The 14,701-nt window shown below is 45.9% G+C and overlaps 1 protein-coding gene across 1 annotated transcript in view; it reads left to right on the top strand.

Moving 5' to 3' along the window:
• LOC135074791 (dynein axonemal heavy chain 3) overlaps positions 1-14,701 on the top strand; it is a 111,827-nt gene that overhangs the window by 16,350 nt on the left and 80,776 nt on the right. Inside the window, exons 8-15 of the mRNA XM_063969171.1 lie at positions 641-825; positions 2,054-2,316; positions 2,957-3,114; positions 3,600-3,792; positions 4,881-5,107; positions 5,806-5,983; positions 6,571-6,833; positions 10,088-10,289. Coding sequence (XP_063825241.1) covers positions 641-825; positions 2,054-2,316; positions 2,957-3,114; positions 3,600-3,792; positions 4,881-5,107; positions 5,806-5,983; positions 6,571-6,833; positions 10,088-10,289 — 1,669 coding nt within the window. The remainder of the gene's footprint in view (positions 1-640; positions 826-2,053; positions 2,317-2,956; positions 3,115-3,599; positions 3,793-4,880; positions 5,108-5,805; positions 5,984-6,570; positions 6,834-10,087; positions 10,290-14,701) is intronic.

The following is a 14,701-nucleotide window of genomic DNA, read 5'->3' as shown; positions in this document are numbered from 1 at the left end:
TTTTTTAGTATGTTATATAGTTTTGCATGACAAGCATCGTCTTAAATGGCAGATGGTCAAGCACAAGATGCAAATTCTTCACAGGGTGAAAGTAATCGCTATGTTCGTGCATGTACCTCTTTTTCTAAATAGAAGACCATCAAATGACCCGAAAAACGTAGTGTAGGCAGACCTCCCTCTTGGTGGACTGACATCTAGTGAAGGTCGCGGGAAGCATCTGAATGCGGGTAGCGTAGGACGGGTTCGTTGCGGAAATCTTTGAGGAGAGGCCTTTACGCCAGCACTAGACGTCATGTGTTTGAAAGGATGTAGATATCCCAGTGTTTACATTATGCCACTGTCATCTGTACGTCAAACTAAACGCGGTGGCCTCTTATATGGTATGTAATAGATTTAGCAACTAAAATGACGTATAGTCTCATGTACTGTCTTCTGTACATTGTTGCACACGATAACCGAACGGTGAAGGGGTCGAACTGGCTGACTCCGACATCCGAGGAAAGCGGGCTCGAACCCTGCCGCCGCCTAGCCTATTCGTAACACAAGCATATTTATCTTAGTACGAGGGGCTACCAGGACAATTATGTACTAATATTCTTAAAAAAAAAAGTAAAGTATCAATAACTAATGTTCTCATCAGCATCTGCAACGTTTACGAGGAGATGGCGGCGCGCTCGTCCGAGAGCCCGGAGACGACGGCGCAGCTGGTGGAGCTGGTCAACTACATCCAGGACTGCCGCGACTGCGCCATGTTCGACCTCAAGGAGAAGTCGCGCACCACCGCCGAGTACGTGATATTCCTGATGCAGCACGCGCATTTGAACTGTGAGTATGTGTATTATGGTCGTCAGCATCTACAGCTGGTGGAGCTGGTCAACTACATCCAGGACTGCCGCGACTGCGCCATGTACGACCTCAAGGAGAAGTCGCGCACCACCGCCGAGTATGTGATATTCCTGATGCAGCACGCGCATTTGAACTGTGAGTTTGTAAAGCCATAATATCAACCAGCCCCCCTAGACAAGAGGCAAAACGTGATGTCGAAAGGCCGTTTTTTGTATGGAGTTACATCGCTTCGTGAACGGCTTCGATTTTTGATTCGATCAAAAGGTGCCACTTGTCTCTAGACCTACTGAACTGGGGAGTGTAGGACAAATCCTCGGTTTTGATTTAGAGAGGGTCGTGGGATCTAAAGATCCCCATAGAAAGTCTTGGAGCTTGGGACCAGTCCCTATGCTTTGAGGCGATCTCGCGCTCGTCCAAGAGCCCGGAGACGACGGCGCAGCTGGTGGAGCTGGTCAACTACATCCAGGACTGCCGCGACTGCGCCATGTTTGACCTGAAAGAGAAGTCGCGCACCACCGCCAAGTATGTGATATTCCTGATGCAGCACGCGCATTTGAACTGTGAGTTTGTAAAGCCATAATATCAACCAGCCCCCCTAGACAAGAGTAAACGTGACAGTTGTAATGTCAAAAGGCCGTTTTTTGTATGGAGTTATATCGCTTCGTGAACGGCTTCGATTTTTGATTCGATCAAAAGGTGCCACTTGTCTCTAGACCTACTGAACTGGGGAGTGTAGGGCAAATCTTCCGTTTTGTCTTAGAGAGGGTCGTGGAGGGTCTGAAGTTCCCTCATGGAAAGACTTGGAACTTGGGACCAGTGCCCATGCAAAGGCATGTGTTAGCGACCCCGCACACTAATCAGCGTATGAATACTCTTGGCTGCCTAGTTCGCGGGCTCCCTTTTATGTTGGATTGGCTGCGGTAGTCAGGCTGCCTAGTGAGCGGGAGGCCTTAATGCCTGAATGTCACGTTGATCTCATGTACACCATCAAGTCGCAGATTAGGCACTCAGCATAATAGTAAACGAGCCACACAAGTGTTTCGCTGATAAGCTACGCACTTAAATCTTGATTGGTCTTGGTCAGTTTTGTGAATCATACTATGCATTTCTTTCTTCTAGTAAATCTCCCTTCTAGTCATTCAGAAAACCTTACCTAGCTGTTATTACACATCTATAAGATTAGTGTTAAAAAGTATGTTTTCAACAGTCGAAGACATAAACCTGAACACGCGCGTTTTCCTCTGGCCACTCGATATGGAGGAAACCATCGACCTGACCCTCAAAACCCTCTACACCAAGAAGACCATGGCTGAAGACAAGCTGCGCAGCCGCAAGGCGATCTTCGAGGAGAAACTGAAGCGTCATGAGAAAGACCTGGAGCTGTTCCGAAGGTTCGACCCACCACTGCTGAACCTGGATTTGTTGAGAGATGTGGTGGGAAAGGTCGATGAGATCTTCAAGAATTTGATGGTGAGTTTGGCTGTGCTTATTTATTAAGATTTTTATGTATGTGTCACGAACTGGACATAATTTTTGTACAGAAACACTTATGCCCGTTTTCACCTTCAATCCCTAATTTTTAAGTGACCCCTATGGTAACACATAACAAGCATTTTGTTTTCATGGGGGTCACTTAAAAATTAGGGATTGAACGGGCATTAGAGTATTTCAGAAGTTTTCGCACTATAAGGCCAGGAACGCACTATGCGGTTGGCCGGGGTGCGGTCAGCCGTCCGGTTAACCGCAGTCAAAAATGTGTATTGAAAATTTGTTTTTATGCGCACTATCATGCGTCTGTTTCAATACATATTTTTAGCGGACGGCTGACCGCATTCCTGCTGGTCGTTACAGACCTAAGATATGCTTTTTTATTAACAAAAACGCTGGTTTTCTGTAATAATAATTGGTATTAAATCCGCTATTTGTATTGCAATCATCGATATCTCGGCCACAAGACGTTTACTTTTAACTTATGCCTCCCTCAATGATTTCCAGATTGGCCGTTTGATAGCGTCATTTTGATTATTGGTATATTATTACAATAAAATGCAATGCATATGCATACGCTATGCCTTAACACGAGGCTATAGAGAAATTAAACTACTCTTAGGAAGACAAATACGAAGCGGACGACATAATCAACGAGGAGCAGCTGCTGGATCAAGAGCTTTCGGTGTACTTCAGCCTGCAGACCATGCTGGCTGGCATCGACCCCTTCCACAAGCTCTGGCACACCTCCTTCGACTTCTACGACGGCTACGAGAAATGGTAACCGATCCTTTGGCTCCGAAGGACACTGTCGGGTTTTAGTGGATAGCTCCCGACTTTCTGGAGGGGAGAGTCCCACAATGCGGTCAAGCTGTAAATTCTGGCTACACAGGAATTGCAGCGGTGGGAATGGAACGTGGAAATAGTCCAGTAACCGATGATGTTGACTTACAAACGAGATGTGCTTAGGAAATAGAGCAATTCGAAATACTAAAACATTTTAGTAAACACTTCAATTTGACTTGTTCTGCAAACTTCAACCCCTTCTTATTTCCACCGTGTAAGTGGCATTCATTTATTTTAGTGACTTTCAGCTTAACTTCGCCTACGAAGCACGTATGTAGTTTATTGAAATCTTCATTAATTGAGTCATCTGCGTGCTCATCTAGATTACATTGCAGTTTTTATCCGGGAGCAACAAAGGTCTAAGTTTATTCCTTCACCTTCCTTCTTTTATTTGGTGATTGTAACAAGTTTGTAACCAGGTACCACGGCCCATTCCTGGGTCTGGACGCGGAGCAGATCGCCGAGGACGTGGAGGCGTGGTGGAAGCTTTTGTACAAGCTGGGCAAGCAGCTGTTTGAATACCCTGGAGCCAAGCGTATCGCTGATATGGTGCGCAACAAGCTGGAGAAGTTTAAAGTGCTGCTGCCGGTGCTGTGCGCTATATGTAACAAGGTAAGTGAACCTTCTTTTGATGATTGCATAGTTAGAGTAGGCGCACACCGTTGATTTTTGGTTGGCCGATAGTTGTGCCCGATTTCAAATTGTATGAAGAATCGGCCAAATCGAATCGGCGTAGTGTGCGCACTCCCATACATGCCCATACTGATCAACAGCCCGACTAAACTATCGGCCGACGAAAAATCAACGGTGTGCGCCTACTCTTACTGTTTACTGACTGCTTATCGTGCCTAAGGGCCCTCGCCCGCGGCAACTTTTTACATAACGACAGCATCGCTACTAACAAGCGTTAGTCGCATTTGCAACGCACTACGGAAGTGTTGCCAACGCGCTACTAACGCGCTAAAACAGTGCAAAACATCGCCGTGGGCGTGGGCCCTAAGATAGTTTAGAATCACTTCTTATTAAATTAAACAGACCATCAGTCACAGGACGTCCACTGCTGAATTCCCCATTGATTTCCAGATTCTCCGCTTGGTAGCGGTCTGCATCCAGCGCTTTGCTTTCAGAATTCCATTTTATTGTAATCAAGATGAATAGCATTTTCAAGATGCACCAAAACTACTTCTTTATACCACTTGCTTTGTGCGTATGAAAGATACTTAAGTGTTATTGGTCCGAGGTCGTATAACCTGGCGTATAATCCCATTTTGGAATTGCCAGAATCCGTATTTCATTATTATAACATGACCTCTAACATGGCCACCATTACCGGCAAATATGCGAACTTGAGCCACTTTTTTGACTACTGAGACTAAGGCTGGGTTGCACCATCTTACTTTAACTTTGACAAACGTCAAAAATCTGTCAAACTCCATACAAAAAACGCCGGTTATCGTCATATTTACGGTCAAAGTTAGGTGGTGCAACAGCCTATGTCAATAAGAGTTTGAAAGCTTCGACTGAGATGCTACGACACCATGCTGAGTGGATACCTTTTCAGTATCATTGTAATTACCTTCTCATTAAATAAAGTATCATTGTAATTACCTTCTCATTAAATAATGTTAAGTACCTATTGTAAGTGTATTGTCGATGATACTGAATAAACATTTTTCTTTCTTTTCTTTCTTAATTCATAGGGCATGCGTGACCGCCACTGGGCCAAGATCAGCGAATTAGTGGGCGTGGAGGTAGCACACGGTCCCGAAGCCACTCTAGCTGACATGGTGGAACAAGGCGTGCACGTGTACGCGTCGCAGTTGGAGGAAATCGAGCAGTACGCCTCCAAAGAGTACTCGCTCGAGCGCGCGCTTAATAAGATGAAGGAGGAGTGGTGCGGCGTCAAGTTCGAGGTCGTGCCCTACAGGTAACTGCAAACCAGTGGCCTAATTCACGCAACAAAACTTCAACGACATGCAAGCGATTTGATCGCTGGAGTCACTTTTCGTATTCACGTGTTAATCGCCCAATTTTTTGAGTCGATTTGAACGATCTATTGAGTCATTGTTCTATTGAAATGACACGTGAATACGGATTTAGGACTATACACAGTACGATCGGCAGTGGAACATCTAATACACCTTCCAATGATGTTATACTGACATCTTTACTTTCAACCAAAAGTCGGCCACTCTGGATAATGGTATGCTTGAGGGATTTCCACAACAAATGATCCAGCGCTGCCCGCCTCCAGGATCTTCCCACGATCTTCTTCAGATCGCTGGTCTAACGAGTGGCTAGGGTCCGCGCCGTGATAAAATCTTATCAATGATTGTAACCGTCAAATGTATGGGCTTATCGCGTAAGATCGTTAAAATGCCTTTATAAACGTTTATCATGGCGCCTAGGCCTACAGGTCTTTGTTAAGACTCAAGAACTTCTGTCCCAACAGCCATCAGTTATACGACCTGTGTACCATTAAAGTTTGGCAGTTCAGCGGGCTATTTCCGTTACATTGGTTCTTGTACAGGTCTCTTACACAGTAAGTTAGAACTAGCACGTAATTAATGATTTTAATATAATGAAATAGAAAATATCTGACAATTATCTGGTTTCTTCTACCAGAGACACGGGCGTGGGCATCCTGACGGGGCTGGACGACATCCAGCAGCAGCTGGACGACCATATCCTCAAGTCGCAGACCATGCGCGGCTCGCCCTACGTCAAGGCTTTCGAGGCAGACATGGTGGCCTGGGAGGAGAAGCTGATCAGCATGCAGGATATCCTGGACCAGTGGCTGCAGGTCTTTGTCTTATCAAATAGGAATACGGGACTATTCCCACCTCTCTTTTCCAACCACTGCAGCTCCTGTGTAGCCAGGATCTACAGCTTGACCGCCAATAAAAACCCAACCAGTGAAGGTCAAGTTTGTCATCAAATAGGAATGACGAAATTAATGGACTCCCCATACTAGTCTTTCAAGTGTTGTCGTCTGCCCAGAAAATGTTGACACTGCGCGAGCGCTGGCAAGACGTCGTTCGAAAGATGCTAGTGTGGGAGTTTGATGTATTTTATGCATATTATACGTGACCAAATATTTTTAACGCAGTCTACAAGCGCGACGTCTCCGTGTTTTTGACAAACAATGCTTGCGTTGCGCACGCGACGCTACGTGTCACTGATGAATATGACACGTAGCGAGCATGAGTAAAATGAGCTTGTTTATTTTCTCTACCGACGAGAGTGTCGTTCCCACAGAGGAACAGGTAGAGTCTACCTGTTCCTCTGTGGGAACGACACTCTCGTCGCCAGTTTCGTGCCCACAGACTCACTGTCACAGAGTCAATTCAATCAAAATTTTATCAAAACTTCTTCGCTCGTGTGCCGCAGTGCCAAGCGACATGGATGTACCTGGAGCCGATATTCTCTTCCGAGGACATCATGCGTCAGATGCCGACCGAGGCGCGCAACTTCCGCGACGTGGACAAGGAGTGGCGAAGCATCATGGGCGCGACCCAGAAGGAGCCGCTGGTGCTGCCCGCCACCGACTACCCGGGGCTGCTGAGGAAGCTGCGCTACAACAACGCGCTGCTCGACGACATCCAGCGCGGGCTCAACGACTACCTCGAGAAGAAGCGGCTGTTCTTCCCCAGGTCAGTCGCTCCAGGAGTGGCAGCATCATGGCGCGACCCAGAAGGAGCCGCTGGTGCTGCCCGCCACCGACTACCCGGGGCTGCTGAAGAAGCTGCGCTACAACAACGCGCTGCTCGACGACATCCAGCGCGGGCTCAACGACTACCTCGAGAAGAAGAGGCTGTTCTTCCCCAGGTCAGTCGCTCCAGGAGTGGCAGCATCATGGCGCCACGCAGAAGGAGCCGCTGGTGCTGCACACCTCGAGAAGAAGCGGCTGTTCTTCCCCAGGTCAGTCGCTCCAGGAGTGGCAGCATCATGGCGCGACCCAGAAGGAGCCGCTCGTGCTTTACACCTCGAGAAGAAGCGGCTGTTCTTTCCCAGGTCAGTCGCTCCAGGAGTGGCAGCATCATGGCGCGACCCAGAAGGAGCCGCTGGTGCTGCCCGCCACCGACTACCCGGGGCTGCTGAAGAAGCTGCGCTACAACAACGCGCTGCTCGACGACATCCAGCGCGGGCTCAACGACTACCTCGAGAAGAAACGGCTGTTCTTCCCCAGGTCAGTCGCTCCAGGAGTGGCAGCATCATGGCGCGACCCAGAAGGAGCCGCTGGTGCTGCACACCTCGAGAAGAAGCGGCTGTTCTTCCCCAGGTCAGTCGCTCCAGGAGTGGCAGCATCATGGCGCGACCCAGAAGGAGCCGCTGGTGCTGCCCGCCACCGACTACCCGGGGCTGCTGAAGAAGCTGCGCTACAACAACGCGCTGCTCGACGACATCCAGCGCGGGCTCAACGACTACCTCGAGAAGAAACGGCTGTTCTTCCCCAGGTCAGTCGCTCCAGGAGTGGCAGCATCATGGCGCGACCCAGAAGGAGCCGCTGGTGCTGCACACCTCGAGAAGAAGCGGCTGTTCTTCCCCAGGTCAGTCGCTCCAGGAGTGGCAGCATCATGGCGCGACCCAGAAGGAGCCGCTGGTGCTGCCCGCCACCGACTACCCGGGGCTGCTGAAGAAGCTGCGCTACAACAACGCGCTGCTCGACGACATCCAGCGCGGGCTCAACGACTACCTCGAGAAGAAACGGCTGTTCTTCCCCAGGTCAGTCGCTCCAGGAGTGGCAGCATCATGGCGCGACCCAGAAGGAGCCGCTGGTGCTGCACACCTCGAGAAGAAGCGGCTGTTCTTCCCCAGGTCAGTCGCTCCAGGAGTGGCAGCATCATGGCGCGACCCAGAAGGAGCCGCTGGTGCTGCCCGCCACCGACTACCCGGGGCTGCTGAAGAAGCTGCGCTACAACAACGCGCTGCTCGACGACATCCAGCGCGGGCTCAACGACTACCTCGAGAAGAAGAGGCTGTTCTTCCCCAGGTCAGTCGCTCCAGGAGTGGCAGCATCATGGCGCCACGCAGAAGGAGCCGCTGGTGCTGCACACCTCGAGAAGAAGCGGCTGTTCTTCCCCAGGTCAGTCGCTCCAGGAGTGGCAGCATCATGGCGCGACCCAGAAGGAGCCGCTCGTGCTTTACACCTCGAGAAGAAGCGGCTGTTCTTCCCCAGGTCAGTCGCACCAGGAGTGGCAGCATCATGGCGCCACGCAGAAGGAGCCGCTGGTGCTGTACACCTCGAGAAGAAGCGGCTGTTCTTCCCCAGGTCAGTCGCTCCAGGAGTGGCAGCATCATGGCGCGACCCAGAAGGAGCCGCTCGTGCTTTACACCTCGAGAAGAAGCGGCTGTTCTTTCCCAGGTCAGTCGCTCCAGGAGTGGCAGCATCATGGCGCGACCCAGAAGGAGCCGCTGGTGCTGCCCGCCACCGACTACCCGGGGCTGCTGAAGAAGCTGCGCTACAACAACGCGCTGCTCGACGACATCCAGCGCGGGCTCAACGACTACCTCGAGAAGAAACGGCTGTTCTTCCCCAGGTCAGTCGCTCCAGGAGTGGCAGCATCATGGCGCGACCCAGAAGGAGCCGCTGGTGCTGCACACCTCGAGAAGAAGCGGCTGTTCTTCCCCAGGTCAGTCGCTCCAGGAGTGGCAGCATCATGGCGCGACCCAGAAGGAGCCGCTGGTGCTGCCCGCCACCGACTACCCGGGGCTGCTGAAGAAGCTGCGCTACAACAACGCGCTGCTCGACGACATCCAGCGCGGGCTCAACGACTACCTCGAGAAGAAACGGCTGTTCTTCCCCAGGTCAGTCGCTCCAGGAGTGGCAGCATCATGGCGCGACCCAGAAGGAGCCGCTGGTGCTGCACACCTCGAGAAGAAGCGGCTGTTCTTCCCCAGGTCAGTCGCTCCAGGAGTGGCAGCATCATGGCGCGACCCAGAAGGAGCCGCTGGTGCTGCCCGCCACCGACTACCCGGGGCTGCTGAAGAAGCTGCGCTACAACAACGCGCTGCTCGACGACATCCAGCGCGGGCTCAACGACTACCTCGAGAAGAAACGGCTGTTCTTCCCCAGGTCAGTCGCTCCAGGAGTGGCAGCATCATGGCGCGACCCAGAAGGAGCCGCTGGTGCTGCACACCTCGAGAAGAAGCGGCTGTTCTTCCCCAGGTCAGTCGCTCCAGGAGTGGCAGCATCATGGCGCGACCCAGAAGGAGCCGCTGGTGCTGCCCGCCACCGACTACCCGGGGCTGCTGAAGAAGCTGCGCTACAACAACGCGCTGCTCGACGACATCCAGCGCGGGCTCAACGACTACCGCGAGAAGAAACGGCTGTTCTTCCCCAGGTCAGGATAAAATTGTAGACATGTCTACAAGTTTAAAAGAATCATTCTGCATTCTTCTTCTTCTTCGTCGCTACAATCTTGCCAGAGTGGTCGTGGTCGTCACACCAGGTCCGGTGGCAAGTCTCACAATCCGTCGCCATTCCTCCCGCACTGCAGCTTTTCTTGTGCACTCGTGGAGTGGACCATTGAGTGCGGTTTTACATTCTGCATTACTGAAGAATAAAGCGTGACAAAGTCGACTCGAAAAACAAGGCTATGTTAGAGACTACTTAAGACGACGACAGTTTGTTTTGTTCGTTTCAGTCAAATGTTGACGTCCACTGCTGGAAAAAGGATGAAAGACTTGGACTCGCCTAAAGATTGCCTCCTGTCACATAAAAAAATGTCCAAGGATTTCCACAATACATTTTCACTTTCTTTAGTTATTTTTAATTATGTGACGCATGGTTTATGTCAAATCAAAAAGGTTCGTGAACATAAGCGCAAAATGAGTCAAAATACCCCCAACCCTTATCTGCCGATTACATTTGGACCATATTTTCTCACTCCCGGTTCTCGTATAGGTTCTTCTTCCTATCAAACGACGAGCTACTGGAGATCCTGTCGGAGACAAAGGACCCGATGAAAGTGCAACCTCACCTGAAGAAGTGCTTCGAGGGCATCTACACGCTGGAGTTCAACGCCAACAAGGAGATCGTCGGCATGGCGTCCGCTGAGGGCGAGATTGTTAAGCTGTCCACCAGCATTCAGCCGGCAGATGCCAAGGTAAAGTATTAAAGTTATGTTTATAATAGCTGTTGCGAGTGCACTTGGTTTTACTAAGGGTCGTTCCACTACCGACGCTGGTGCTACTCTCCTCAAACATATTTTTGGGGCTTGGGAGGATTCTCAGAATGCCTTAGGGGTGTTTTGCGACCTATCAAAGGCTTTCGATTGTGTTGAACATCAAACGCTAATTCGAAAACTAGAATATTACGGAGTCAGGGATTCAGCACTTTCATTAATTCTATCGTATCTCAGTGGCAGAATTCAAAGAGTAGATATAAACGGAACTATTTCATGTGGGTCACCCGTAAAAATGGGAGTTCCTCAAGGGTCCATTCTGGGTCCATTATTATTTCTCATTTATATAAATGATCTTCCATCATTTGTAAAGAACTCCTGTGAAATCGTATTATTTGCCGACGACACATCTTTGATTTTTAATATTAATAGAAACAAGGCTAACTTTGACGATGTAAATGATGCACTATCAAGAGTTCTAAGTTGGTTCACCGCAAACAATCTGCAGCTCAATGCTAAAAAAACAAAATGTATTAAATTCACTCTGCCCAACGTAAAATCTGTTGATACCCAAATAATATTGAATAATGATACAATTGAGCTTGTGGATACGACGATATTTTTGGGACTTACACTGGACTCTAAACTTCAGTGGGGACCCCATATAACAGCTCTAGCAAGTAGGCTTAGCTCAGCTGCTTTTGCAATTAAGAAAATAAGATCTCTAACTGATATTCCAACAGCTCGCTTAGTTTACTTTAGTTACTTTCATAGCCTGCTATCATATGGAATCTTACTATGGGGAAAGGCAGCTGATTTTGAAACTATATTCATCCTACAAAAAAGAGCTATTAGGTCCATTTATAAATTGAAACCAAGAGCATCCCTCAGGGAGAAGTTCAAAGAAATTGGTATTCTCACGGCCGCCTCACAATACATCTTAAATTGTATTATATTTGTTCACCAAAATATAAATAAATACTTGAAAAATAGCGACGTTCACAACTTTAACACGAGAAACAAAAATAAATTAGCTATACCTAATCTTAGACTTCAAAAAGTATATGGTACTTTTATGGGACAGAGTATTCACTATTATAACAAAGTTCCTGAAGACTATAAAAAACTACCCATTAATAAATTTAAAAGTATAGTTAAAGAACACTTACTAAAAAAAGCTTATTACACTACAAATGATTACCTTAATGATAAATTACCTTGGAAATAAGTCTCTCAGGCTCTCACAATGTACCTAATTAATTGTATAGATACATTAGTTGCCATCTCTTTCTATTGTATTATGGTGCCTTGCTTTTCTGTCTGGAGTTTTCATACCTTGTCTACTAAATAGTTTTATATCTGGCACTTAGTCAGAAGGGTATCTTGGACTTGTCATGCTCACTAAAATGTCTTTGGGGTAGTGGCGTGTGAGGCGGGTCGCTACATTCCCTACAATATGGTCGAGTGAAGCGATGGCTGGTTCACACGTCATGTCTGTGAACAGGCGCTGCCTTCGGGGACTGGTCAAGACAAGATATACCTACCTTAAATTTTTTAACATAACAATTAACAATCAACTTAGACAGTGGCACGGCACTAAATATAAGCACAGAATAATAATAAGTACTACGTACATTAGTTTTTCTTCGCGAAGGTATTCAAAAAAATGTATGCTCAATGTCATCAACAATATGGTGTAATTTAGCTTGTCTTAAGAGTCGAGCACCGTTTTGTTGACATACGTCAGTGATCGGTACTGTCTTGATGCCATAGGGCTGACTGCTACAAGAAGCTACTGTGTCGCCATCTAGCGCACCACACTTGCATTCACTGCTCTTCGCGGCAACGCGCAGCTACATGCGGCCGCCAGTTATATAGTGTAAGAGCTAGCACCTAAATATTTTATAACACACATAACTGTGACAATTTACTTCACGTGGGCGAAGCCAAAAAGCTAGTAAGAAATAAAAATTCAATTCAGTAGGTATTTCAAACCAAATTTTATTACATAAACAAACATTATACTAATTTCATTATGGGCCCTTAGTATGTGAAAACTGCAATTGACGATATTTCGCACAGTTTTCAATATTATGTATTACAGAACGTATGTGTGATGGGATGATATTTTCGAAAACACGATTAGAAAAAATTTTTCTCGAAAAAAACATTTACCACTGGATTTTTTTATAAAAGTTTAATATGACCGTGTTTTACAATAAAATTCCTATAAAATCACAAAGGTATCATGTTTGCCTCTTTGATTTCCTGGCTGTTTTAGATTTCAAAAACCTAAATATATTAATTTATTAACTTTCTGATAAAAATGTGAATGGCTCTTACGATGTCCCCCCCTTAAATCAAAATGTCTTTATTTGGTCTATATGCCCATCATCACTACGTAATAATTATAAAAAAAGTCGCTTTCCTGTCTGTCTGTCCCTATGTATGCTTAGATCTTTAAAACTATGCAACAGATTTTGATACGGTATTTAGGGTTCCGTAGCCAAATGGCAAAAACGGAACCCTTATAGATTCGTCATATAGTCTGTCTGTCCGTCCGTATGAAACAGCCATTTTTTTCCGAAACTATAAGAAAAATACTGATGAAACTTGGTATGTAGATGTATTCTGTGAACAGCATTAAGATTTTCACACAAATTAATATAGAAAAAAGCAATACATTTTGGTTTTTATTAAACCCATACGTGTGGGGTATCTATGGATAGGTCTTTAAAAATGATATTAAGGTTTCTAACATCATTTTATATGTATGTACATAACATTGTACATCATGAAAACTTCCAACGAAAATTGGTTTGAACGAGATCTTGTAAGCAGATTTTTTTAAATATTTTTGAAAAAAATTTAAAGTTTCTACTTATTTCCTCATGTACGCGTAGAGGTATTAAATTGAAATTCATTATTAAAAAAAATACGCTGAAAAGCTTTCAAACATAAAATTAAAAAATCTACTATACCTAAGTAGCATCGCATACGAAATGAAAACATAGAACGTTTTTGTGCACTTTTTAAAATGAGTTAACCAAGTATATGGCTATTAGACTTGCACACGTCCGTCCGTTTTTTGTAGAATTAATATAATTAAGTAACATTTATTTTTTGCATTCGGCTCTTGGTCTAACCCAAACGAAAAACGAACAACTAATGAACAAAGTTGATAAATTAGTAATATGTAAATAATGAATTTGTTTTACGAGCTGTCCCGGCGTACTTCGTACCGCAAATTAATATAAAGTTGTTTAAGTGATTTATAAAATCGCAATATTAATTTTTGAAAGTAGGGTCATTGTGCTGGTTTTCTATCTAACTTCGGTTTTCGTCCATTTCACTGAGCTGCCATAAACACATGCGTAAAATTTGAATGCAAAGTATTGTATTCACAGAAGGCAGTAGCCATCCCGCGCTAGTTTTGTTGCAATCTATAATGCCTAAGCAACAGTTCTACCTAAATATTGAAAACTCATAGGCTTGTGTAAGACTTATTATTTTTATTCTACATGTATCATAATATAAGCTGTATGTTTTCCTAATAAAGAAAATAAAAATAATAAATAAATGAAAATGTAATTTAAAAAGTAGTGAGTTCCAAAAAATTACGTAAATGCGCGGCCATACACCGGTCACCGGTACATTGCAGAAATCATCATCATCATCGCGCTAGAAAAGAAACGTGCTGACAGGAAAAGTTTTTGGCACGTATGTCTAATTGATAGCATTATAAACACAATTTTAAGTGTTAATTAAACTTCTTCATACAAAATTAAATCTTAGATGACTAAGGGTCATTTTTTTAAAGCATAGCTCAGGTCATATAGCAGGCAAATCAACTCGGAAAGGGATCAACAACGTATCGCCTTTTGTGACATGGAGTTAATAGTGGAGAGGAAATATAGATCTATACAAAAATTCGACAAATTAATGACAAACAGCTGTTTATCTCTTTCTAACTTACCCCTGGTGATGTATAAAAAAAAAGAAATAGATAATGTTTGGTCAGTACTCATTCTGGCAACATTTTCATGTGACGTCACTAACTACCTGACTTGTGCCGAGTAGGTACCTACATACAAGATTTAAGAAAACAACATATTTATAGTAGCTGACAACTACACGCACACACACACACACACAAATACCTGTCAGCTGATTGCCTATATTGCGGCCATGTTGTTTTCTTAAATCGTGTATGTATTTATAATGCGTGTAAGTGTGTGCGTAATGTACCGAGTACGTTTATTTTAAAGTTACGCCAAGTCCATGAGACATTGATATACGTCAGTGTTTTGCGAGCTGTCATTGCCCTTTGCGCGCTGTCATCGGCGAGGCAAGGCGTTTACGTTACGGCGCGGATTGTGTGTGCGTTGCAGTAT

The sequence above is a fragment of the Ostrinia nubilalis genome, chromosome 9, assembly GCF_963855985.1.
Source record: "Ostrinia nubilalis chromosome 9, ilOstNubi1.1, whole genome shotgun sequence".
NCBI lineage: Eukaryota > Metazoa > Arthropoda > Insecta > Lepidoptera > Crambidae > Ostrinia > Ostrinia nubilalis.
This window is presented reverse-complemented; position numbering and strand designations above follow the sequence as displayed.